At 37.3% G+C, this 27,946-nt stretch overlaps 1 protein-coding gene across 1 annotated transcript in view; it reads left to right on the top strand.

The window, feature by feature from the left end:
- The first annotated feature begins 3,504 nt into the window (after window positions 1–3,504).
- Window positions 3,505–27,946, top strand: part of PXDN (peroxidasin) — an 84,549-nt gene continuing 60,107 nt past the window's right edge. Inside the window, exon 1 of the mRNA XM_053938807.1 lies at window positions 3,505–3,728. Coding sequence (XP_053794782.1) covers window positions 3,505–3,728 — 224 coding nt within the window. The remainder of the gene's footprint in view (window positions 3,729–27,946) is intronic.

Raw genomic sequence — 27,946 nt, 5'->3', positions numbered from 1 at the left:
CACTTTGCATATAGAATAGAAATAAAAGGTAAGATTATGTGCTTTTAAAACCAGTTTGAGTTTTGTTTCTGCCTTTAAAAAAAATCAATGATCATGTGTTTAATCTTTAGATCCCTGTGCTGGTAAATTATCATGAAAACACTTTAAATATAAGTTTCTATGGTGCTTTGTTCAAGATTTTGTCAATCTGGTTCTCTTAACTCTTACTGTTATTATTGACCAAAAGGTTCAAATTAACGGTCTAGGTCATGATTCAGTGCCTGCTAAAGACAATGCGAAGCATTTGCACTGTCAGGTATGTGAAGTTACGTTGAAATGTCTAGAATGCCTGATTTTATATCCAAAGACAGAATGTTAACGTGGAGATATAAACAAAACTGAAGAGGATTTCTTATACCTGAATTTTTAGAATAACTGAAAATAAAAGTATTAACTATTTGATCTTTTAGAAAGTTTTTTTTAGTACCTCACCAAAGCAAAATCTATGAAACTAAATAACTGGTATGGAATAAAACCAGCAAGTGGCAGTATTTGACAAAATTTGTGAGATGGATAGGAAACTTTTAAAAGCAAATGGAGATTAACACTATATCTAACCATAAGATAATCACTTCTGCTACCATTCAGAAAGAAACATATCTCAATTCCAGCATTTATTCTTTTTTTTTTTTTTGGTCAACTTTTCAACTAGAGAAATTGGAAACAGAAGACAAATTTCCCATGGATATTTATATGCAGGGTCAACAAAAATGACCCTGCACATTTTATAAAAGTTCTTCTATAAAAACCAGCTAAGAATAGAAACATATATCAAAACCATTTGGAAGTTTTATTTATCAAAATCCTTCCCTGCCACCAATTTAGAATAGCATGCAATGAATATTAAAATCATACAATTATAGAATTGTTTAGGAAAAGATCACCTTTAAAATCACTGAGTCCAACTATAAACATAACACCTCATTGTTCTGGATTCCATAGGACATGAAAAAATTCTAACTTAAATTACTTATGAGGCATCAATAATATATTAAACAAGAGCTTGGAAGCTGCATGTAACAAAGTAAATGGCAAGAATGCTGTAGCACATGTTAACATCTAAATTGCCTAAAGACCATGAGAGCATCTATGCACATTTATTCTCACTATCAGAATTACATGTGTAATAGCACAGATACTTCTGAGGCATAGCACAATAGTCTATCAAGATCCCAAATGCTAAAAACTTTTCAGAACAATTTTAATTTCCTATAGAAAACATAATTTTAACTATGTACTTTTTTCCTGAAAAATAAATCAACATAACGCACCAAAATTACATGAAGTAAACTGTCATCATATTTTCCTAAATGCTACGAATTTCCCAGTTTGGTGCTATCTCTATATTACTGTGTTTAATTATCTAACCTCAGATGTTCTGCTGCTTCCAGTACAGGCGCTGCAGGATGACAGATTTACAGCTGCCAAGATGCTCTAATGTGAGTGGCATTTCTGCAAAACAAACTTACTTGTGCCAACATTTGCACTTTGTGGGTCAAAAGTGTCAGAGGTTTTCCTGGACCAGGAAACAAATTTAATTTTCAGATTAAGACATGCTTATATCCCAACACTGATTACAAATGCAGAGGAGGTGATACACATAGCAGCTGCTTGCAGAATTGACATTGAGGTGACAAACTTTTTAACCTGTTTATTCTGTAAATTGTCTTCTACTTCAGACTGTTATCTTCAGCTGATGTGGAAGTATATGAGTTTCTGAGCAACTTAGTATGTTGAAATAGAAGACTAAGCCCAGCCCTGCAAGAGTATTTAGAAATACACCCAATTTAGAAGTGTACCTAACCAGTAAGAGTCTTCTAGGAGTCTCTGACCACCCTAGAAACTCAGTAATCATACTGATGGCATGACAGTAAGCCTCCATTACCTCCAAACACAGATTGAGCCCACATGCTCTCAGTTAACCACTGGGGTGGTGAAGGAAGCAGTTGTGTTGCTTTAGAGAAGGAGACATAATGACTCATGGAAAACATAGTCAAAGATAATGAATCATCTCAGTGTATTTTAATTATGGGTCCATTAGTGATTTCCAGCATCACAGCAGACTTCCAGGCTATGATTTTCTTGATGAGGTATTTGACTTGATGTTAAAAAAGAAAAAAAAAAATGTCCAAAAGTAATTCCCAGATTTGTAGGCTAAACACAGGTTTCCATAGTGAGATTCAGAGTAACAGAATCACAGAGTGGATGAGGTTGGAAGGTACCACAATGTGTAATCTGGTCCAACCTCCAAGTTCAGGCAGGGTGGTTCTAGAGCACATGGAACAGGTTTGCGTCCAGACAGTTACCTCCAGTGAGGAAGATTCTGCAACCTCTCTGAGCAATCTGTTCCATGAATTACTGTAGTTAAGTTTTAGGCAAGAATGGCCTCTACATTGTTTCTTGAAAAAAAAGAGATTCAGTCAATGCTGCAGAAGTGCCACGGCTTATTTCTGAGGTGGAACTGGGGGTGCTGACATCCATCATTTAGAAGAGGATGTGTTGTTGTTAGACATAATAGGTTAGTTGTGATCACTGTTATTGTCATCATAGAAATAATGTGCTAGTGCTCACCTGGGATAGGCAAAGGGTTGGTATTGATCTGCTTAGGACTGACTGACATCACATAAGAATGACAAAGTATTTAGGGCAATGTTAGAAATCTCAAAGGCAATCTAGGTTTTTTTTGTTTGTTTGTTTTGTTTTCAGGAAAGATTTAAGAAAGTGTTAAGATGATGTGAGCTGTGGCTGCAACCATTATTCTTCTACGTGACATTCTAGTGGGTCCTCTAATACCTCCTTGCCTGTGCACCCACCGACCCAAAACCACCACCAGGAAGTAATTCAGGGCAAATCCAGATTGACCTGGCTCAGCAGTCAAAGTTGCAGCACTCACAGGGGACAGTCTAAGGGGTTGTGTATGTAGGTTTTCAAAGCAGGGCAGAAATGGAAATTGGCTTGTTGGACTTGCTTCTTCCCATAAGGGTTTCTCTTTCCCTTATCTGTTTGTCCTCGTCTTTTCTCTTTGCTTTCTGTTCTCCTTTCCTCTCCTTACCCTTTCCTTCCCCTTCTCCTCTTCCCTCATTTTGCCTTCCTTCACTCGTCTCCCGAGGTGCAAGCTGCCGTCCCGCTCAGGGGATGCCTTCACGCTCTCTCTTCCGAGCACGGAGGAGCAGCAGTCGGGGTGGCGGGCGGACCCCCGGCCCCCGCCCATGCCCAGCGCGGCTCTGCCCCGCGGTGCGTGCGCAAGGCGGCGCGGAGCCCCGCGCGGGGCGGCCGCCCATCCCTCCGCCGGCCGGGGCGGGCCCACCGCCGTCCCCTCCTCCAGCCCGCGCGGGGGACGGGATCGCCCCGCCGCCGACCCGAGCGGCAGCCGGGAGCGGAGCGGGCGCGACGCGGATCTGCAGAAGCCCCTCTCCTCCTCCTCCTCCTCCTCCTCCTCCTCCTCCTCGCCCTCCGCCCGGCAGCATGGCCCGGTGCGAAGCGGCGGCCGCCCCCGGCCTCTGCCTCCTGCTGCTGCTGCTGCTCCGCAGTGGGGGGCTCTTCCCCCCCGCCGCCGCGCAGCCGCCGCCGCCGCCGCAGCGCGGGAGCGTGTGGTGCCCCAGCCGCTGCCTCTGCTTCCGCACCACGGTGCGCTGCATGCATCTGATGCTGGAGAGCGTCCCCGCCGTGTCCCCCCAGACCACCATCCTGTGAGTACCCGGCGGGGGCTGCCGCGGCTGCCCGGGGCAGGGAGGGGGGCGGAGGGAGGCAGGAAGGGAGGAGAAGGCGGAGGAGGGGATGGATACCTGGGGTGAGAGGCACTGGGGTGGGTGGCGGCGGAGCCTCAGCTCTTTGTCTGCGGTCGGGGGAGGGGGCCGGACCCGAGGCGGTGGCTCTGCCCGAGGGGCCCGGGCGTCCCTGCGCTGCCCCGGGGCTGCGCTCGCCGCCCCCGGTCCCGCTGCCCGCTCGGCCCCGCGGTCCGGCCGTGCCCGGCGCGCTCCTGCCCGGCTCTGGCAGCGCGGGGTCGAGTGGGTCGGAGCGGTGCCCCCGGTTCTGCGGGGCTCTTAGAGGTGGATGTTCTGGTTAGCGTACGGGTGTTGTGTCCCAGTTTAGTCGTCCCTAGAAGGTTTTCAGTACTTTCTTCTTTCTGTTTAAAAGCACATTCAGGCGGCAGGGGGATCATCAGGGACGTAGGTGACGCTTTCTGCTCAATTTTTAGACATGTTGGGGATGTACGAGCAAACCGGGACCCAAATCCTGGGTTGCTGAAAACTAACCCGGCTCAGATTCCTGCAGGGATTTGCGAACATTAGTTAATAACCAGTTTTTTAGTTCAGACAGAAATGTGTCAGTTGAAGTGCACGGCCGTTCCTCTGGTCACTGTTTTGGGTGGGATTGCATTGGTATAAATTTCAGTATTGACAATGATTGACATTTAATTCACATTGATTTGACTGAAACAGTTACCTTTCCAGGCATATTTCCCTGCAATAAAGGCAAAGTTCCAAATGAACATCACACGCTATTTTGTTTCGTGGCTTACTAAGAGGAACAGATTTGTTCCACTGACCTGCTTATATGTTACTGGGGCTCAGAAAGCTCTTGGCACCAGCCCTGCCCTTTCCTTACACACAGGCTGCCGTGGAAGCTGAGCAGAGCTTGGCCCTGGGAATTTTCTGCGGGGCCTCCTGTCATAAATTAACTTGTGACTGTCAGATATTTTCAAAAGGGGTCTATAAAGCCTTGCTGTGTTTCAGCTTCCAAGTATTATTTAATGTGAAGAGTACAGTCATTTAGCATTAACTGAGTCCCTCTTTGGCAAGAAGTGCAGGCTTTTGGCAGAATTGGATTAGTCCTGCAGTACTTGTAAACCTTTTAGGGAACAGTACAGGAAGTGGGTGGTTAATGTTTCTTACATTTGAAACAAAGTACATTTACAGAACACCTTTTGCCTTGAGATTACAGGAAACCGTGTAAAGCTAGTTTTGTGAATCATCTTAAATGTAAAAAGAAGAAAAAAAAAAAGGCCTTAGAGTGTGGAGTCAAGCCTTAATGGCTTGGTTTTGTCTTAAAGGTAGAAGGGTCTGCAACAGCAGAAAATATTAGATTAAACCTCGCCGGGGTGGAGCTCCCCTTACGGTGGGTATTTATAATCTTGCAGTGAGTCAGAGGAGAATGCGTGAACAATGCAAGCATTATACTTGTCTTACTCCACTAATATAGCAAGTTGTCTAGTATCCCAAATCTGAATTATCATTCTGGTATAATACAAGCTACCATGCTGCAGAAGTAATGCAAAAGAAGTTTAAAATATGTTTTCAGCTTGACAAAGAATGGTCATTTTCAAAATATGCCTGCAGATGACCAGCATTCTTCAAAACCTAGTGGTGACCTTACTTGTCATCTAGTAATGGGTATTATCCTTTCTGGGGAACTATTATAAATAAAATAGGCAGTATTACATCTGTAAATACTCAGTTACTCCTTCTGCCACAGTTCTGCTGAATGGTTGTGAATGAAAAGGAGCTGGGTCAGAAGATAGTCAGGCAATATGAGTCTTTGGGACAAAGAACAATGGTACAATTTATTTAATAATCGGTAGTTTGAAGGTACCAATCATACATAAATAGCTTACCTGTTTTATATTATATACCTGTTTTATATTAATTGCCTAGATTTAGCTGTAGGATGTGCTTTCAGAATAGCTATTACATGTCTGAGGTACTCACTGAATTACCTACCACTCTTTTTGTTTTACTTACCTGCAGTGTTGAACTGTAGTTCTACACTGCAGTGTTACACTTCACAGCGGTAGTAGCCCATCACCCACAGAGGGCTTTCTACACTCAAGAACAGTTTCTTTTTTAAGCATGAAAGTAAGCAGTTATTTCATCTCTGGTTTGACTCTCAATGTTTGTCTTTCAAGTGGTGCCTGTATATTAAATGTATTTTCTTTAGTAGTGGTGTTGATAGTTAGATAATTAAGTATAATAAATTAATTTAAATCTATCACCTTCCCCTTTAAAACAAAAATTTAGGAAATCCTGCAAAGTGTATTGCTGATGGGTTAAGTCCATTTTTACTGGCATTGATAAATTCCACATTCTCATCTGTTTTATTTCTTACCTGCCCTAAGTTTTTCCTGGTTTATAAGTATTTTGCTGAGTACTGGTTCTGAAAAATTCCCCATTTTGGAAGCTGAGTTGACTTTGCTCTACTTTACATATAATTTGTTACATGGACTAAACCAGCATGGGGCCCAGACCAATGGTGCAGCCAATTGTTTTCTCCCACATATCAAAAATGTCTACTCCTAATCTCAGGCTCTCTTTTGAAAACTGTTCATAACATTACTAGTTGCTGACCTTGCCAGTGCTACTTCTGGCTGTACATTTTCTCACTCTCCCCTGCTTCTCCCACTTTCTGACACTTCCCCTTTCCTGCTGCAGGCTGGGAACCATGGTTTAGATTGCTTCTGCAGGGTGGATTCTGCCAGCTTTGAAAGAGCTCATGGAGCTTTGCATAAGCATGTGGTTTCACCCAAGATGAGATTGTTACCTGGGCTCTTTTTTTGACTAGGGCAAACATCCCAATCCTATGCCAACTTCCCTTAAAAATGGAGACCCATGTACAAAATGGTTTGAAAAACTACTTAATGCTGTAAATACAATCATGGAAATTTAATTTCATCTCTGACTAAATATAGAGTGCTTATTTTCACAGAAATTGCTGAAATATTCTTATATTAAACCATTTAAACAGTTGAGGAATGTAAAATTCTGGGTATCCCCTCTTGCTGTCTCTTCCTCCCATAACTGTATCCTGTCTTACACTTTTTTAGGGAATTTCTGTGTTCTAGAGCAATTTCTTGTATGTGGTGTTGATGATTCTGATGGGAGACCTTTTAAAATTGATGCAATATGTTACTATTTGTATCTAAACACAATCCAAATCCAAACCTGTCTACAGGACTAGCTACACATACTCAGACCAATGCTGAAATTTGTTCACAGTTTTTCTTGGCAGCACCTCATTGCTCTCTTGTTTCTTGCTAGCTGTACAAACAAAATAGTATTCACTGCACTTGAGTCTAACAGACTGAAGAAGAAAAGAAACTATGTTCTGATAATAGCAGAAAAGGTAAGAATTGACAAAAATAGTTGTCACGAAAGAAAGTGGACTTGATTTGCACTGAGAATGACATGCAAATTATTGAGAAGATTTAATTTTAAAATAAGTCATTCTGTATTTGCTGTGTGATTATTACTTTGGGTCACCTGCATGTCTGCTATGAATAAAATGCCTTTTCAACATGCAAGTATAATTTTAAGTGATCAAACCTTAATAGGACTTCTTAAGTTGCAGCCATTCCAGCTGAATAGCTTTGGAAGGTAGGCTCTGAAATGAAATTGAAAGCAACAGTCTGTGTTGCTTGTTACTGCTTTTGTTACATGATTCTAACATATTCTCAACATTGGATAGTTTAGGTTGTGTACTTTTTTATTTACTCATTTATCAATGTATTTTAATTTCTGGTTTGTTCTGTAGATGTCAAAGGGAAAGGGGGAATTGTTAGTCATTTAATTCTATGGTGACTTTCTAGACAGCTGAGTAAGAAGTACTTACATTTTTTCATCCCTCCATAAGAACTTTTGGTGGAATCTAATGTACATTCATAATGCTGGTGAAAACCATTATTGAGGCTTCCCAAGAATATCTGTCTTAATACAAAGAAAAACACCACAACACTAAATTACACAAATCACATCTATTTGGAGAATATGTGAATCACTAAAGAGGTAGGGGTAATGGAAATGTAATGACATTTTGCATTTCATTGTTGATTGTTGCTAACATTATACCTCTTAGCAGAGGTGTTTAGGAAAATGAAATGGGTGATGTGTATGGAGACTGTCAGTCAGTGCAGGAGTCTCTGGGCTATTGTAGCAGAAATCTTACTGCATGCTGTTTGCAGATCTGCTATTTGACATGATGCATTTTCAGCCCGCAAACAACCATCCCATTTTCATCTGAAAATACAATGTCCTTGTGTTCTGTTAGATCTTTGAAACACTTTTAGAAAAATTCCAGTAGATTAAGACAAAATAAAATAAACACACCTCATCACTGTGAAGGGTGAAGGATTGCAATCTCAAATGTGGACTGTAAGTATACTTGATCACTTTATGGGTAAACATCAACTTGCATGCAGGAGTTAGTCACGAGATAACACACCAGAAGATTTTATTCAAGATGCAGGGATTTGTACATCCTTAATGTGAAAAAAAGAAGTACAGATACTGAAGATTTATTTGAAAGGTTTGAAAATAACTTAATACTGACACAGCTATTGGCACTCCTGGCTGGGCAGCTAAGTGCAGTGGGTGCCAGTGATGATTTGCTTGAATGACACAGAACAGGGAGGGTAAAGCACAAGATTATTTCAATAAAAATTATCTTACATCTTCCTTCATAGAAATATTATGAACAAATAAAGAATTCAGTTTGAGATTAAAACACCTACATTTAGGTCTCTATACACAGGAGTTTACATCTGTATTTGGTTTGTGAATTTCCCTTCTAATAAGTAGCAACTCAGCCAGTACAGTTCATAGTGCCTGGAGCAGAACTCACCTCACTCAAAAGGGGAAACCTTTATTGGAAATAATAATTTCTAACCTCAGACAAGGTCCCTATTGGGCCTGCGTCATAGCTGCTTGCTCTCAGCCTAGGACATCTAAATCAACAATGGGCACCACTGGTCGGACAACTGAATTAATTAGCTAATGTTTGGGCAGTTTATTAATTTATTTGTGCCTTCTCCAGTCCAAGTGTGGTGACTAGTATTCTGTTGACAATAAAAAGAGATGAAATGTCTGTATGTAGATTTTGGTATTTATTTGTCTAAACCAAAGTTTAAAGTATTTTTCAGATGAGAATGTTTTCATAGAATTTTCAACAGAAAGAAACTACTTGCAAAAAGTAGGCAAAGGAGTCATAAGTGATTTTAAAAAATTAGCTTTCAAAGTGCTTAAACTGTTGCTAAAAATTGTTGCTTTCTCTCTATTAAGCCCCATCCTGAGTCCCAACAAATCAAGTGGATACTGCAAAAGATACCAATCCTCCCCAGCAGAGCAGCTGTGGAGGGTGTGTAGGATGTAAAGCCTGCTGATGCCATTCCCAGGCAGTCTGGTTGTACTGCTGATGGAATGAGCCAGGACCAAGGCATGAGTGTGTTAAGGAGACATTTGCAGAGCTTGCAGAATGTGTTTGGTCATTAGCAGGGGCCAGAAGGGCACAGCACTGATAGTGTTTGACATTTACTGGGAGATGAGAGGCAAAGCTGCTGAGGGCTGCAACAGAAGGCCTCGAGTCTTCGCTTTGAGTCATGGGATTCACTGGTGGGAAGATATTTTTGTCATCTCAGCAGTATGTTAGCCCTCATCAAATTCTTCGCTGAAGAACAGGAAAACATAAGGAACAAAATCATATCCATCATTTACTGCAAGTAGTTTACTTTTCCCCTTAACACACTGTCATTAGGGGAATACATTGTCATATATTACAGTGAATAAATATGATTTCTTGTTTTCATCTTGTTTACTAAAATGTATTTTTGAGCAGTAAATACTTAACATCTGAATGTTAAAATGATAAATATGTATTTATTTACAGAAAGATACCTTTAATAAGTAGACCCAAAGACCCGTTTGACCTCATATCTGTTTTTTGAGGGTGATGGAAAGCACAGCTTATGAACAAGTAGACAGTATAGAGCAGCATATAGTTGTTTATACCTATAATAATTTGCAGATGTTGATTTCTGGGGCTAAGATACTTCCGTCTTTTATGTAAATCTTGATGGATCTCTGCTCCACAAATTGTTTAACCTCTTTTTTTTCAACTAATTTGGCTGTTAAGTTACATTATAACTTTCAGTGATAAGGAGTACTACACAAACTACATGGTGGAAATTGCTGTCTTCTGTTTGAAGCCTGAAAATTGTTAGCTTCACTTAGTGTTCCCCATTTCTTCTATTGGAAGAGACAGTGAGTCTTCGATCCCTCTCTATCATTCCAATGCCAGCCATGATTATGTGATCTTTGATCCTAAGCTTCTCCATTCCTTTCTTTTTAAAGTTGGAGACTTCTCAGTGAAAGGCTGGTATTAATCTCTCATCATCTGGGCTGTTGCTTCCCCACTCTGCTGTGTTTGGAGGTGAGGGAATTGTAACTTTGCCCAGTATTTGTATGGACAAATCTGGTATGAGTTTGCATGGACTAATCAAGGGTAGCTTAAGAATCTTGTCTGTAAGTAGTAATGGTCACTTCTAGGCCTGCCATTTTATTTGTAAAGTTTGATTTTCTCCATATACATTATTTTATATAAATACATGCATTAGGTCTGCATTTTAATAGCCATTCATGGACTGTCGACAGGTCTTTTTGCTGTTCTTCCTGTTAAAATAGAGGAATATCATAAGCAAAACTTTGTTCATTCTGTGGTCATCACTCTTCCATTTAGGAATAAACTGAACAATGCACAACTCAGCACAGCTCTCTGTGAAACTCTACTGGTGACCTTTCCCAACTACAAAAATTCTCCATTTACTGCAAACATCTTTTCGTATGCTCGTCTGGACTGTGGAGTATTTGCTTTATAGCTGTTTCAAAAGATTGTCTTCTAATTCCCAAAGCTTTGGGAGTTTGGACTGTTGTCAGCACAAGGTTTTTTGTTTGTTCTACTGAAATGTTTTAGCAAGCTATAAGGATTATACAGATCAGTGAATTGCTTGGTGTTGTTGTCTACATCCCCAATTCAAAATCTGTTTTAAACATTTTTCTGTCTTTCTGATTCTGTTTAACAGAGAGCTTCAGTGTCTCTGCTGTTACTCAATTTTCCCAAATAACATAATTAAAAAATGATGAGTTAAATGAATTTTCAGCGTTACTTTGGGGAATTTAGGGGCATGAGGGACTATGAATAAGAAATTTTTGTATTGCAGAGACAAACATGGGATTACGTATTGGAAAGCGTAGGAAATGGATGCTTGGGCATGAGTAAATATATTCTTTCTTTCTTAATTCCCAAAGGTGGCTAGTGGAAAAATAACAGGGAGATGACTACCCTTACATCATCAGGAGGGTCTGGATCTGAAATACAGGGAGAGGAGTGTCTCACCTAAAACAGTGGTAAACACATGTCTAAGAGAAAAACATGATTAATAAATATTCTAACCTTCTCCATTTTCTGAGTAGCCCCTACTGATTTTTCTCCCAGGTGAGGTCAGTGCTCATTAAGAGATGACAAGGGGATGTCACTAGCCTGCAGAAAACTTTGTTATTTAGGTGTTAAATAAATGTTAGGCTTGTTGCATGTGCTTATGGATTGCCTTGTAAGTAAGTGATGTTTAAATTGAAAAGTTGCAAGTCTAGCAGAAAAAAAAATTTGGAAATACAGCCAGTAAAGAACAGAGCTTGGCATGAAGATAGAAGGAAACTGCAGAAAGAAACCAACATAATATAATAGGAGAAATCGATATTGCTATTATGACATGAAAAAATAACAGACAGCTATTCAGGAAATAACAAAAGAAGAAGAGAAGTAGTGTATTATATTTAAAATTGCATACTATTATCTTTTTTTAAATTACAAAATAGTCTTTATAGGAATATTTTACTGTGTGTAATGGGTAAAATGAAAATGCTAGATTAATATTTAATAATTGAGGCTCCAATTCTATTTTGAACAACTGAAAAAACAGCTAAATTTTAATCTATCTTGATTCATGTTTTAATATGGTATTTTTCAATCATTTATTTTTGGATTCAAATTTCTGAGACTTTCAAAGCTTATTGTAGTTTGTTTACAGTATTTTGTGATCAAATATTTTGTACACTCTTGATCTAATCTTGCAGAACTCACGCTTAGCTTTGTATACATGAGTAATCCCCAAGCTTCTGCTTTTTCCCGGACAGGGACATTTGCTGAGTCTCTTTCCAGCAAGCCAAAGTGTTTACATCCTTATAGGATAAGACTTCACTTACAGAAAAGATCCATTTATAAAGGTAACATTTAAAATCTGTATCACACAATCTAAACATTTATAGTTGCTTGTCTTTCTGGTGAAGTTTATGTATTGGTATTTTAAATACTTACATGTATGTGTGTTTCTGTATATTTATATATACACATGCTGTACATAATGTGTGTGTATACAGATAGATATAGGGAAACAACTGAGCTAAATTGTCTACCATTTTTTCCATTTGGATTCATTAAAAAAACCTGAAAACCCAAACCGAAACAAAAATAACTTTAAAGGCTTTCTTATTGCAAATGTGGGCAGGGTTTCAAGACAATTCATAGAGATGGTGCAATGAGAGCTGACTGAGCTGGAACAGAATGACTCAAATGTTTCCTTTTCCTTCCTTTGCTTATCAGGCTGCCAAATTTGATTTCTTTTTCGTATGGCATTATTACTGCTGCTAATGAGAGTCAAGTGATTCTTTTAAACAGAAAATTGAATGTTTATTACAAATAAAAAAGAGTCTCAAAATCTTGAGACAGACGCACAGAGGAGAGATTAATGTGGTCTCTCATCTTCACGTCTTTTTGTTTAAGCTGTGTTTACAAAGATAAGCAAAGATTAGGACATTGAAGAGTTTGTGCAGTGGCTGGCAGTGTTTCTGGAAACTATGTGAAAGTTTGTAGAATAAAAAGTGTGAAATTTTGTGCAATGTAGTGTTCTCTTTTAGGTTTTTTTCTGAGTTGTTTTTTAAGTTTCACTAAGGAAAACGATGAGCGAATATTTTAACTCCAAGTTAGTTTTACTGCCTGTGACATTGCTCTCTTTTTTGTTGTGATCTGTTGTTGTAACTTTCAGATTTTTTTATTCTCTTTCCAATTGCCACTCCCTGTATCTTTCGGAAACATTTTCTTTCAGCATTCTTTCCCCTTAAATCACTTATTACAACAGACTGCTCATTGCCTGGCTGGTCTGAAAAAGGAAAAATACTACTTGGTACACAGTGTTACCTTAACTAATGACTGTTTTTGGTAAGCAGGATGATGACTGCTAAATGTCAAGTTCTTTGTACTGTGTTAGCCAGATTGGACTTAGCAGCATTTTATTAGCCATTTTGCTGCTGGTTTCCTTTGTTGCAGAAAAAATAAAGAATAAATGAGTCCTTGCATGCTTGACTTATCTCTAGGCAGTGTGAGCATTGTGACTGGGATAGCATGAAATTCAGTGCAGACTTCTCAAAACAGTTAAATTCAGAGGCTTATAGCCTCTGTCCAAGGTCCATCATACTCTACAGAAGCAAATATTTCACTTTTACAAGATCTTGGTTGTCCACTTTGATATAAAATTTCATTATTTGGTGTCTCGTGGTGGCTTCTATTTAATGATAGATTATAATGATAACCAGATAAAATCAGTCACCAATTTTCAACTCTTTAAATTAATGTAATGTTTTAATGGTGAGAAGAGAGAACTTTTCTTCCCAATTTTTCCACAATATTTTGAAAAATATGACGGGCAGTGTGTGTTCTGGTACACAGATAACTCTAGTGGGCCATTCAGCACTCAAATACAAATAAATGTCACATTACATTATCTGGTAAGATAAAGTAAAAAGCTAGAGCAGCAGTATGATGGTGTGACATATGTATATTAAAAAGTACATGGCAGGATACCTTTTAAGGGATATTTTGTCACTCTTTGGGACAATAGCTAATTTGGGTTCAAGAAAAGTTTTGGTTTGGTAGCATTGTGATAAACTCTCCAAGAAATTGGAACGATAATAGTATTTATTTCTTACAGGCATAAATTGAATGAGCAAATGCAGATATTTGACTTTGGTAAGGTTTTCAGTCTCCAGTAAAAAGGGCTTAAGTAATTGAATTAAAGTGCCAGTAGAAGGAGAGACTTATATCAGGCACAGAGAACTGCAGAGCTATGACAGAGCTGTAAGAGCAGTGAGAGCAATTTGATTTTGTGAGTTAGTGGCTTGCTCTGGCCAGATTCAAGACATTAACTTCCTGATTTAATTTTATTGCCCTGGGAAAAGCTTAAGAACATGCAAAAGCACCTATGTAGGGGGTAAAATAAATTAAAATGTTTCCTAGTAAGACTTTTATGTATATCTAAAGCATGTTGACTTGTAGATTGGAGACTTAGTTGTTAGGTGTGTAAATAATGGCTACCAGACAATTATTAAAGGTCTGTAAATACCTTTCTTAGTATGGTCACATTTATGATTTATTTAAACCAATTTTTAAAACTCAGGACATCATATTTTTTTCCTGAGTTATCTATCAATAATCTAAATCACTTGAAATTTCTCAAATGTTGAAACATGTTGAAACATTTTTCTTGATTCAGTAAACAACAGTTTTGAAAATTTAGCCAGAAAATCCTCTAATCCTCTATTGTGATATGAGTATTTTCTTGGATGTTTTATACTATATCATCTTTGTGTACTTTCTGAAGTAGATGTTTTCTTTTTGATATCCTCTATTTTACTTAAAAGTTTTGGATATATCTTGCATGGGAATAATTGAATATAAGATTTGGAAAGAGAAAAAATATGTAAAAAGAGTCTGAGACCCAGTATTCATTAGAGATTTCCAATGGAACAGTAATTAATTGGCTGAAAGCAAGGTTTATTAAAAAAAAAAAACCCAACAAAACAAACCAGCCTTCAGTGTCAATCTTTATATTGGTTATATCTGTATAAAAGATATATATACATCAATAGGTGTAAGATAGACTTGTCTTTTGAACAAATTTGTGGGATTGCCAAACACCTCAGATCGTACAGGGGAAATTTTCTGGTTTTGATGAAGTTACAATGTGAAGAACACTTAAACCAGATGACAGGTAGGCAAGTGACTTGTGTACAGCCCCCACACTCAGGTATATTATGTAGGCCAGTTTTATAACTCCATGGCACGTGTTTATAATCCCTTATTCATCAGCAAAAGAAATAAGAACTATTTGTGGTTTTCCACTCACCATTTAACAATATCAAGTTAAATTAAAATTAGTTTTATCTTTTCAACATTGGTAAAATTTGGAATTCCTACTGTACATAGAACACAGCAACATCTGTGCAACCCAGATTCCTTAGATGAGAGTTTTTCTTTACCTATCATTTACGTTTTTTTTCCTCTGAATATCCAGAAGGAATTATTTCGTAATAGTGCTAGAATAGAGCAAGTGCCTGTCTTGCATGTCAGACATTGTTTGTAACAGAATTTGTATCCTGGTTGGTTGGTAGGTTAATTAAATAACTTTTATATACTTACTGGCTTTTGCAGGCTGACTTCACTTTAAAAATATCTGTATTTCTCTGAAAGAATATTTCATTTTTCAGGAATCAATCTTCTAGACAGTGTAAACAAAAAAATTCTTTTAAAAATGGGTCATGATTTGAGTGGAATTTATTTTATTTTTTAACTTTAAAATTTGGAGATAGTTTGACATGATGCTAGACCTGTAAAATAAATCGGTTTAACATCCAGATCCACATGTAAGGAATTTCTGATAGCATCAGGATTTGTAAATCTTGTTGAATGCCTTTGGGGATTTAAAATTTGGGGTTTGTTTTGTTTTGTTTTTTTCTTGATTGATGTCTCTTTCATTTTGTAAATCTGTTCGTTTTAACTGCATAGTGATGAAGCTTCAGTGGCCAGGAAATAAAACGTTCATTCAGTTCAGGCTTTAGCTGTATGGTTTGGACATGGGAAGGACTTGTCCCTCCAGAGACCAGAGCTCTGTATAATCTCTCTAGAGAGAGATTCCTGCTACAGGACTGCTGTAGTAGCACAACATCTGATGCCTGAGGAAACTTTACCAGTAGAAAGTTTTTCACTTATGTGCTGAGTGCTGGGTTTGTGGCTTGCAGTCTTCAGCCTCTTCAGTTCTTGAAGTGTCTTAAGTATTTGTGGAAATCCCAGCCATAAATTGGTGTTTGTATGCCTTTGGATCAGGGGGTGTATTTGTACTTCTGACCAATCGTTTAACTGTGGGACCAGAGGATTCTTTTGCAGTTGAACTTAAAATTTGGTGATTAATGTTTCTGGGAAAGAATTTTTTTCACAGGCTTTTAAGCCAAATATATGACATAGCAGTGGTCTTAGTCAAGTGGAATACTACTAATTTATACATTTTCAAGTCATGTAGATGTGTTTTTCAGTAGTAGAAACATTGCAAGAATCTTTTATTCAAAGCTGGAAATTAATTGGTAGATATATGTGCTTGAATTGAAAGTATTGAAACTAAAATTTTGGTAGATATATGTGCTTAGATTGAAAATACTGAAACTAAGATTTTAAAAAAGTTGGCTGCAGATAGTAGACTTTTTTTATTATTTAGATTGCATATTAAAAGAAAATAGTAAGTCAAATGTATTTAAGTAGCCAGTCTATTTAGTATATTAATGCGAGTATATACCTACTTGCTTTCTTATAAAAACTTTCTTTTTTAATTTACAAAACAGAGATTGTACCCCTTTGTAGTAAAAAAAATTTAAAAAAAACCAAAGCAAAACAAAAATAACTCAGAAACACCCTGTGAAGGGACCTTGGCTTTCTTTTGGCCAGCAGTAGTTGTTCACTCCTGTGAATGGTTTTCATCAGTTCTCAGAGTTAGCTGAAAAATAAGCAAGGGAAGAACATTTGGTTTCAGTCTGAATAATTTCCCTGGTTTGGTGGCCTGGTGGTGATGTTTGAGAGAGGGGAGGAGCTGCCTCCTGAGCAAACCTGCTGACCTGCCCCTGGGGCCTCATCAAACAGGACCTGCCCTTAGAGAAAACCATAAAATAAGCTGAATCTGGGATGCAGCTTGAAGGGGCAGGTTTGAGCAAACAGAGAACTGTAATGCCTCTTCTTGAGAAAAAGCCCCCTTGCACTTTCCTTCCTTGCCAGGCTTGCCAGGGATGCAGCCCCTGCTCTGTGCTTCCCTGGGCTACTGCACCCACCTGCCAGGGCAAACGTTCTACCTCAGAAATGTCTGCAATTTTAACTTCCACAAATTAATTTTTAATTAATGTCCCCTCTATGGAGTTGTTATGCTAGATATTTATTATGTGAATATTTTAAACCATCTGATATTCCTTAAAGGCAGGTTTGTACTTAATTGAATATTTTAGAGATAATTCTGGTGTTTTCATGCTACTTTGCCAAGAGTAATCAAATGTTTGAACTTTCTTTACATACACACTAGGTCAAAAGTGTTGTTCTTTGTGTTTGAGCTGAGGAAAGACCCCTTGAGAATCCGTTTGCTATTATGTGTTACTGGGCAGCATGGCTGCTCTCCATGTGGCCCAAATGGTGTTTATATGGCCTGGGTATAGCTAGTTTGTATGGGGCAATAAAAGCAAAATTTCAAAAGATGTTCAAAATAGAAAAATCAGATTGAATTATAACTTTAAAAATGGCATTACAGTGTGAAGACTGAAGAAGGATAAACTTGTCTTGGATTTTATTCAGAAATTACCTTTTTTGTATTATGAACAACATGGAAGTGTGTAAAACCATTATTCTGTCTGCAGATGTTTCATACTTTTTTCTGGTATCTTCAGTATTTTTTCAATAGAATGGAATAATTACAGAGAGATTCATAGAAGAATGCTTTCTAATTGATTGCTGGCTTAATGCTGCCAATATTAGAACTGCTAGGAAGAGGGTGCATGACAATGCAAAATAGATGTGATCTCCTGAGGCCATTGGAATTTAAAAAACTGACAAGACTAGTAATATTTACTTGGAAATTTCAGATACATCCATAATTTTCAGCTATCCAGTTTTCCAAGCTGTTTTTTAAGATGGCAAATCAATTTAATTTATGGAGAGAAAGAAGAAAAGAAATGTGCAGGGGAAGGAGTTGTAGGCTAGTATTACTTAGATCTGCTTTTGCAGTGTGAGGTAAGAGATGATGTGTATTGATTGAGTCACACTATGGAATATAATAAAAATGTATAAATAATAATGTTTATTATTAATCTTTTATTATTCTCTTGATGCATTCTGTAAGGTAACTTGTGCATTTTGTAGTGTCACTCATTCCCTAATGAGTAGTAGCTCCAAAACTGCTTTTTGTTTAAAAATTTGATATCTGTATGAGGATGGACATGATGTAAGAAGAAAAGTGAAACAATAATCTGTTCCCAGACGTTCCCTTCTCTGCATGTCATTAGGCTGGGTCTTCTAGTAGCCACTTGCATTACTCTTCATAGGGAGAAAACAACTTCTCCCAAGAGACAGGAACGCCCAGTTGCCTGCCTTGAGGCTGTCTGCACTCCTGAGGACTGGGGAAATAAATATCAGAGGAGTCCTAAGACCCCTGTTCCTCTGAGTTTTCTTTGCCAGGAGCAGGAGGAGGTGGAGGCAGAGTCAGAAAGCAGCTAACTTATCTGCTCTTGCAGCCTGTTGTTAACCTCAGGAAGCAGAAAATTCCAGTCCAAGAGTTGCAGCTTTTTCATTGAGGTGACCTAGGATTTTCCATGAAGTGGAAGGAAGAGCTGTTGCTTTGTCTGAAACCAGGAATCCAGTCTGCATAGGTGATAGTGATAGAGTGACAGGTGATAGAGTACCTGAATTTTTGTTGTTACTCTTTGTGCAAGCCAACAGTGTTTCCATTTTGATAGTAAAATGTCCCTTAGCATTCTACAAGAACAGCTATCCATATAAATTCTAACACCTATTGGAATCTAATATGCCTATCACTATTGGAAATAAGTGGGAAGTACAAAACAGTTGGAAATATATTCCAACAAAATCTGCCTAGTGTAGGGGGAAGAGTGACACATAGATTTACAATGAATAAAAAGCTTTTGAGTCAAATTTAGATGTTATTTTTAGATGCAGTAATTCCTTCAATTTTCCACATCCTTTGGCTTGATGTTGGTCCTGAATTGCAGAACTTCTTTTTTTAATTGAAGGAAACAAAATGGGCATTTTTTAGTAAGGTCATTGGCATCTTAGATGCCGGATGTTATTTATTGGCATAATAAATATAATACAAGCTCACATGCACTGCATCAATGAGGCTGCCTGCCCTGAGGAAAGAAATCCCTAAAACTGCACTGATGGGGAAACCACACTTTTATACTGGCTTATTAGTTCACTTGTCCAGCTTGTTTGTTCATTCAGAGCCCTCACTCTCACCCCTGTTTTCAGCTGTAGGATCTTTGTTGCTGAGAGCTCAACCCTGCACTGATCCTCGCCCAGCATAGGGGGTACCCAGCTGGGTGCTCCTGTGGGAGAGGTGCTGATGTGGCAGAGTTAAGGGAGCTTAAGGTTCTCTGGTAAAACACAGGGGATTATTCTGTGTTGCTTTTCAATCATGAATATGCACACTATTTGCATCTATTTTCCTGAGAGAAGTAATCTGCTACAGAACAAAATCAGAGTTGCATTTTTTTCCTACCCATCCCTATTTGAAGTTTTATAGTTTATTTATTTTTAAATCATTCAAGAGCTGCTGCTGCCAAAAGAAAAAAAATATGCATGGACTTCAGTGTTTGGATTTTTTTAAAGAAAAATGGTCAGTGCTATTCCTCACTTAAAGGTGTTTGTTTCTGCTGAGCAGAAACTGAAAACAAACATGCTCAAGCTGAAGTTTGGAAGCAGGATGATACTATCCCATTTTTAACAGTGAATGTAGTCTACTACTAGAATGATTAGCAAGTCATTGTGATTTTGCTTGATTAATGGTCTTGAATCAGAATTTTATGTGTTTCTCAAAGCGATGGCTCAGCTCTGACAGCAATAATTGCCTTAAAATAGGAATTTCTCTATTGTTGTGTGACTTACCTTGTGTGAGAGGTTCAGGGATGATAATGTTTCTTTCTGGTTTTCAGTTTTTTCCTCTGAGAATATCAGTATGTCATGGATAGAGAGTTTGGAATTAAGCATTCCTGTGAGACGGAGAAGTGCAGAAACGGTATTTATTTTACAGAATGGTACATGGGAGGAAAATTAGACTAATTTATGACTGTAGCATAACAGCAGAATTTCTGTGGGTTTTTCACAGTAGCAATTCACAGGACTGCTAACTTTAAAAGCAAACAAAACTAGTGCATTTGTTTCAGTGGTTTATACTAAGCCATAACTAGTCAGCTTCCTATTTTGGTGTCTTCTTTAGCCTACTACAGAGGAGTAACTTAAGTTTTTATTGAAAAGTCCAGTTGAAACTGCATATTCTTAAATATTTAAAAGGAAACCAAGAAAAGGTTGCATCTCCAGCTGCCACTAGTCCTCTAAAATATTTCAATCTATCATAGCTCTTTACACAGACTGTGCCAACCATTAGTTTGATCCAAGACCTTTGCTATCTCAGGTTTGTGTTAGTACAGCACGCAGACACAACTGTTGTGCTCTGTTTTATTGGGCATAGCACAAACACAGGGCAAAACATCAGCCCTTTTCCAAGGTTATTTCTATGAAAAATAATCAGTAATGAAACATATGGCTGTGCTGTCAACAGCCTTTTCATTGTTTGGTTTTAGCAATAGATCCCCCTGAGAGAAATAAAGACAGATTTTGCAGAAACAGCAATTGCATCTCTGAATTCTATCCATTCTGGTAAAAGGAGGAGGGTTTGGTTGTGTGGGTTTGGTTCTGTTTTGTTGGGGTTTTTTTTAAAGATAGCATGAAAATTAGAAAACATTATAAAATAAAATTTCTAATATCAGAGTAATTTCTGTAGTGGATGAATATTGAAGGACTCTGAAAGTGGATGAGACAAAGAGCCACAATCACACCAGGGTAAAATTTCCATGTATAATTTTTGGCAAGCCTACAGGCCTCAAACTTTGGACCAGCAAATCCCACTTGAGTCCTTTAATGGCAGTTTTAATGGCACTTTTAATGGCTGGTTACAAATATTGGCGACAAGGGCAGCAAAGGGATCTAAAGACTTAGTAAGACAATACTGTAGTGCATTTCATTGAATTAACATTTAAATGATTTCCTTTCAACTGTGATGGCAAAATAATTGTTAGTTAAAACAATCTTTAGCTCTTGGAGAAGGATATATTATGAGTTCTGCATTCAGCAAAGCTATAGCTGATAAAATAGTTTTTAAGACATGTGAACTCAAAATTCCTGTTAACAAATCTTACATATTTGTGCAAATCAGATATTATTTTAATTAAATAATTGATATATCATCTAGACTTTATATTTTATGAAGCATGGGTTTATGATCAAGGCAAGTACTTCCAAATGCTCTGCATCCTGTTCAACAAATTGCAATATTTTTGTGGTCGTACCATTTACTTTTGGTATTGAAATTACAGTATGCTAAGTACTGTTGACTATGCTACCCTCTCACCATGTAAGAATAACATTTTAATTTCCCATCTCAAAATGCAGTGGCTTTTTTTATGTGCTGCATGCTAATGTACAGATAATAAAAATATCTCGATATAAATTAAAGAAAATTACATATTGTACGTAATAATTAGACTGGGGAGGATTAATCCAGAAAATGAATCGCCAAGAAAAAGAAGAATGATATAATTTTGTTTGTAAAAGGAGCTCTAGGGCTAAATCTGAAAAGGAGGCAGAAATCCCACAAAAATTTATTTCCTCTAGTATTCTAGCAAATGTTACACTGCTAACAGAGATTATTACTATAAGTAGTGCTATAGCTGCAAGTAGGTTTTGGTTTTATTTTTTTTAAGTGGTGGCTGTGTCTTTGTTTGTTCAACAAAGTGACACATTTTTTTACAGGGCAGTAGTTAAAGCAGCATTAAAGTGCCATTGACATCATCCAGTTACTCCACTAACTTGATTATATAACCTCTTTTGTGCAATTTTCATGCTCTGCTCTGTTTGAATGTTTTTACTATGCTGATGGCTGTTTTTCATTTCCTGCTGGGATGACCTTGAATAAAAAAAGAATAAGAATAAAGTAGACATAAGCAATGTAGTCTTGCTGTCATTTGCAGATCTTTTGTTCTGCATTGAGAAACATAGCAGTTTGGTGTTCAAGGTATAGGTTATTTCTGCTGGGTAGTAATTAATCTGCAATGGTTAGGAAAAAAATGTGTCTTATTTTGTTCTTTTGGATTTAGCAATGGTAAAATCATCTGGTTATGACAATTCCTACCTTACGAACATGTCAGAATAAGTGCTAAATGCATGATGGCAATTATGTAAACTTAAATTATTGATTTACCTTTTGAATCTAATAGAGCTACAAATCTAATGTTTATCTATTAAATTGCTCCCTTATTTTTATTTTTTAAAGGGAAATGCAAAGGAAAAAAGGAAAACTTTCCTTTTTTTAAAAGAAAAGAGCTACTTTGCATCTTTTTTCCAGATTCAGTATATATCACACAGCTGAAGGAATTTATTTTCCATTTTGTCACTTCTTGTTGTCAATCAGCATTTCATACTAGCCTTACAGATGAATGAGTGCACTGTGTTTCACATAAGCATCTTTCTCAGGCTGTTCATATCCCTCAATATCAGAATGTTGTGACAATAATAAATCCATAATTTTAAAGCTTACATTATTTCTGCCACTACCTCCTTTTAGTTTGTCAGATTAAAGTAATGAAGATTATATTACCATACACTTTACAATCACTTATAGAGGAAGAGGTTTAGCTTTAAATAGTTTTCACTGGACCTTTTAAAAGCATCTACCTTTGCAGCAGAGCTTGGATATTTGAGAACCTGCCCATTTTTAAAATACTTAAGACAGTAGTGTTCTTTTAGATTTTTCCATTTTGCTGCTGTGGTGATTCTGCTTAGCTGAGGAAATAACTCTAAATTTAAAGTTCATTCATATCTTAAATCGATGCTGAAGTACTGGTTAACCCTTGAAACAAGGTAATGAGATACTTACCTTCATTGCTAATAAAAATCAGGATTTGGTTTCATTGGTAAATGCTTTAGATTTTGCTTTTAAATGAGGACTGGTAATAAAAGTCATTAATGGGTCAGCATGGCATTTGAAAAGCATATTATATGACTGAGTTGGTTTTATCCAAATTGCCTTTGTCTTGTCCAAAGCTAACAGATACACAACTATTTTCAATTTAAAGTATGGAATCAGATGCTTTCAATATGACAGGCGAAAAAAAAATGCAGCTCTTCAAAACTTCAGTTTAAATTCTTTGTTCTAGGTTGCCAGTGGTAAATTTGCTTTATTCTGTATTTACAGATACTGGTTTTGGAGACACTCCTAGGATTTGGTGCTTTTAAAAATTATTTTGTTTTACTTACTCTCCTTTTCATGTAGTGTTCCTCAGCATGAATGTGTGAATATGATCTTTACTCTGTGATATCTGGGCACAATATGCTGGTCAATAGTCCCTAGAACAAATATAACAAGTGTAAGTGCAATTTGGTGTTTAGGTTGTTCTGTTGTTTGCATTTAGTGTTATTAAGCAGTGTAAGAGGATATCTTCATATTTCGGCTAGAAAAGCTTACAACAGATCCTCAAAGATTAACAAATTATTAAAGGGATCTTCTCAAGTTGGGAAGTCCAGGTGATATGAAATAGTAGGTCTAACCAAAAAGTACTAACTAAGACATAACTTTGTGTTGCACAATTGGTTGGCATCAGTACAACTAATGAGTGCTAGGTTTGACCAGCTGTGTGTCCTCCTCAGCCTTAACAGTGAAAACAATAACAAATTTATTCTTTAATGTGAGAAGGAAATAGGATCAAAAGTCTATTTTTGAATTTATCTTTTTCGGTATCGGGAGAGGTATAAACAGAAGGTCAAATTACACGTTGTACTTTAAATCTTCCTTTTGCATATAGAAGTCTCCTCTCAAGCATTTATCTCAAGGAATAAAAGTGTCCAAAGCAAACTAAATTATCTCCCTTATAGTAAGGGAGTCTTATAGTCTAAAATTTTGGGGCTGTGTTGGTAATTCTAGCAGCTAAAGTTAGAAACTCTTTCCTTATACTACATTTTGTAAATCTTATTGTTACACCCAAGCAAATGAGCCTTAAATAAAATTATTTATATTTTTGCTTTTATTTCTATTCTGTAGCAAGGAGTAACCAAGAATACTTGTAGTTGTGATACTAGATTTGAAATCTCTTGAATTGTCTCATTTCTGTGACACGCAGAGTGAGTTTTTTTGTGAATGCCCTGATGTTATGCTTTGTATACATGCAATATCTCCCAAGATAAATGTTTTTAATTACATCATCACTTAATACAGTGTTTCTATATCCATGTTACAATTGGCTAATTATATGTGTATATATAGAGAAAGATGACTCTAGAAGAAGCAGTAGCATAATATGTTAAATTTTGGGTTTAATTTTTTTATTAAAGATCTTAGTATTGGGTCATGACAATTTTTTTTTCTGAAACAGATTAAAATTGAAAAAATGAAAGCCATTTTTAATATACTCTCTAGCAATGGGGGGATCTTAGGGACATCCTCTATGCCCTAATAAGTCACAGGATGCCCAGTCCTCCGGGGGAGATGAGAAGTACATGGCTGGGATGGATCAAGCAGAGGAGAAGCCCTGCTGTCTTTCCCACTGCTGCTTCAGCAGTTCTTTATAAGGAATTTTCACATTTGTCCTGCTTAGGATGACACTTTTTGTCATAACTGCTGACTAATGAGTGCTTATTATTTGAGATCAGTGGGTTATCACTGGTGGCGTGATGACCGGGAATGCCCAGTTTTGGTGTTGAGTATTCACAATCTTATCCAAAGGTAGCCACCTTTTGAGGTAGCTGCCTTTTGAGGTCCATGATGAGAGCACATGATAGGTTCTTCACAACCCTACTTTAAATCCATTTGACTTAGAACAGTTAATGATTTTTCTGATTTTGATGAAGCAGCAGAATCTTTAAAGTTCAAGCATGTGCAAAAAGGGATCTGAAATAATATTATTGAAATACCCGAAGTCAAACCCTTTATAAAAGTAATGAAATTATAATCTTTAGCTTTCTACCCTGTATGTTGCTTAGCAAGAACTAGAAAAAAAAGAATAAAGGAAAACTGCACTTTAGGCATTTTATATAAAAAGTTGCACTTTTTATGTTAAGCACATGGTTTGATCTAAGTAAAAACAATCCCTTCTCTCAGACATTTTGAACAGAAACTTCTTTAATTAGTTCTTCTTGTAAGTTGCTGATGTTTAAGGTCAATTTTGTACTGTTTGCTGTGTACCCTGTGTGACTGTTATATATCCAAATATTTATTAAGGTCTTTAGTGTTTATAAAGAGTTATTTTGTAAATTTGCAGTGAATTCATATGATCCAATGTTGCCATACCCCATAAGGATGTTTTAAAAGAGAAACCCTATCTTTCATTACTGCACACTGCCAGTGCAAACTTTCAAGAATGTCCTGCAGTGCAGGATATGTCACAGAAGCATTGGATCTTATGGGTCAGTAGTTTTTTAATTTTTATATACTTAGAAATTTTCACTGTGTTTAATTAAATAAAAATATTGTTAAGTTAATTTTCCATGCTAAATTGGAAATAGTTAAAAATGGGCAGTGTAAAGAGGGGAGACAAATGGATGCTGTTAGTTCAAATAAAGAATTTATTAAGAAGAGGATTCATTTTCCTCCAGACAAAAAGTGTCTGCAGCACATTTCTTGTTTGCTTTGTGACAGAAAAGGAAACATATACAAATATTGTATTTACTTACATGCCATACATCTGGGCCTTACAGATCTTCCCACATCCCTGTTCAGGTAACGGAACGCAGGAAGCCTGCAAAGCCAGTGTGTGTGCACACCCTGCCTGGCACATGTCCTGGCCATGGCTGTGGGACCATGGCCATTCCGAGGCGCTGGAATGTGAATCTCAAGGGCATCCAGTTGCTAAATTGAGCGCCTGCTCCCTGGCACGTTCTTGGCCCATGCAGCCTCGCGCTCTGCCGAACATTTCCTGGTCATGCTCCATGGATTAGCACAGAACAGAGCTCCTGAGTGCAGCCAGGAAAATAACCCTTGAGAGTATTCAGTATACTGGCTATCATGGACATATTTTCTTCGTGTTATTCAGGCAAGACATGCTTCAAAATGATGGGCTTAGCTTCTGTGGAAGCCTGTGTAGCTGAGGTGGATTCTTCAACTTGAATTATGTTGTCCAGCTACAATTTCAAGAAGTAAATGTTTTCACTTTGAAACACATAATAAAAGAGACAATCGGTATTAGATGTAATACATTTTTATTTTAAAAACCAAATGTGTGACATTTAGCCTTGAATTGTTATGCAAAAGTTGCTAAATGCCCTAAAATTCAGCGTCATCATCACAGGTGTTTACATTTCTTTAATTGGTCGTTTCACTTATTGTTTAGAGATTAGGAGGGGGAAAAATGACAGTCGACAGCTGAGTGGCTTCCCTCAGTCTGCTGTTTTGACCTCCTGGTGCACTCTGGCTGGTCAGTGGGAGTCAGGCTTGCTCTGGTCCAAAGCACAGCATCCAGCCAGGATATATCAGTTTGTAGGAGTGAAAAGGGGAGCGGCAAAAAAGGTGAAAGAGAATTGAATGGGCAGGGAAGAGGCTTTTGTGAGTGAAAGTCATGTGGCATGGTTGGGCCGGAACTAGTCAGAAAAAAGGGGTCAAGAAACCTCATCATGCTGATTGACCACACATTATTTCAGCAACACAAAATGTGTTTGAAGATCTGCTCCATAATGGCCTATTTGTGCCACCCATACTCATTTTTCAATTTTAACACAGTCCTCATTCCTGCCATTCACTCTCCAAGGGGATGTTTCCGATTGCTGTTGGGCTTTTGCTCTGAGCTCTTCTGTTCCCTGAAATCATTCTGTTATCATAAGCTGGATATAGTGTCTGTGCTATGGGGGCATGACATTTCAAGCCTGAGAAATGGCGCTTCAGTTTAGTATGGAATGGGTTTGTTTATTTTTTTTTTCCTATGATGGTATGACAGTGGTAACTTCTCAGACAGTAACTAAAGTTTTTTGCTTTTTTTTTTTTCTTCTACTGAATCTGATTTCTGCCAATTCTGTTTGGTGCAACCTTTCACTTCCATAACTGGTCTTGCATATGTTTTCCCCTAGCAATTGAACACTCGGTTTACAGAGATTTCCTCTATTGTTTATGTGAATGGCATATACCACACCACCTAAACTAATGCATGCAATGTAAATTCTATTTCCTTTATCCGCTAGTTTATTATCTTGTTCTATAGGGAAATTATCACAGTTTCACAGATTTCTTCTTTAGAAATCTTCAATGGTTATGATTTAAGTTTTATCCTCTTAATTTGTGAGCTGTTTAACTCTTTATTTTGGGGGATTATGTGCTGAAAATTAATGAAAATACTTTGAGTAAACACTAATAAATGTTACTTCCTTTGAAGAAGGAAATATTCTTTGAAAGAATGGATAATAAATATGGATAATAATAAAATTATAATCCTACATTTTATTAAGGTTAACATTGTTTTTTTCCCTCCAATTTTAATGTAAATGTTGTACTGACTTTGAACAAAACATATATATTCTTTATAATTTTACTTACAGATACAAAATATACTGTGCTTTAGAGAAAATTTATGTGCTGTGTTTTATTGCAGCTCCTTTTTCACATATCTTTATGTAGAATGAAAATGAACGGGTAGAATTTCAAACTTGATGTGTTCTTTAGCTTTTACAACTTCATATGAGAAGAACAATAGTTTTAGGAGTAGAGATAAATTGCAGCTTGGTACTGCATGTAATAATGCATGTAATTACTTTGCTTGGTGTTCCTAATCCCCAGTTATTCTCATGAGTTACTGCAGAGTAGATTGGATACATCAAAAGAGGTCTCATTTTGCTGCTGACCCAGTGGACTGGCTCCTTGTTTCCCTTCATAAAAGTTAAATTTTTATTTATTGTCTTTGCACCGATGTAGGGAATAGGCTTGCTTCTCATATGGATGAATGCATATTATTTTATA

Source organism: Vidua chalybeata, chromosome 3 (genome assembly GCF_026979565.1).
Source record: "Vidua chalybeata isolate OUT-0048 chromosome 3, bVidCha1 merged haplotype, whole genome shotgun sequence".
Lineage (NCBI taxonomy): Eukaryota > Metazoa > Chordata > Aves > Passeriformes > Viduidae > Vidua > Vidua chalybeata.
The sequence above is the reverse complement of the archived record's forward strand: the minus strand, read 5'-3'. Positions and strand labels throughout refer to the sequence as shown.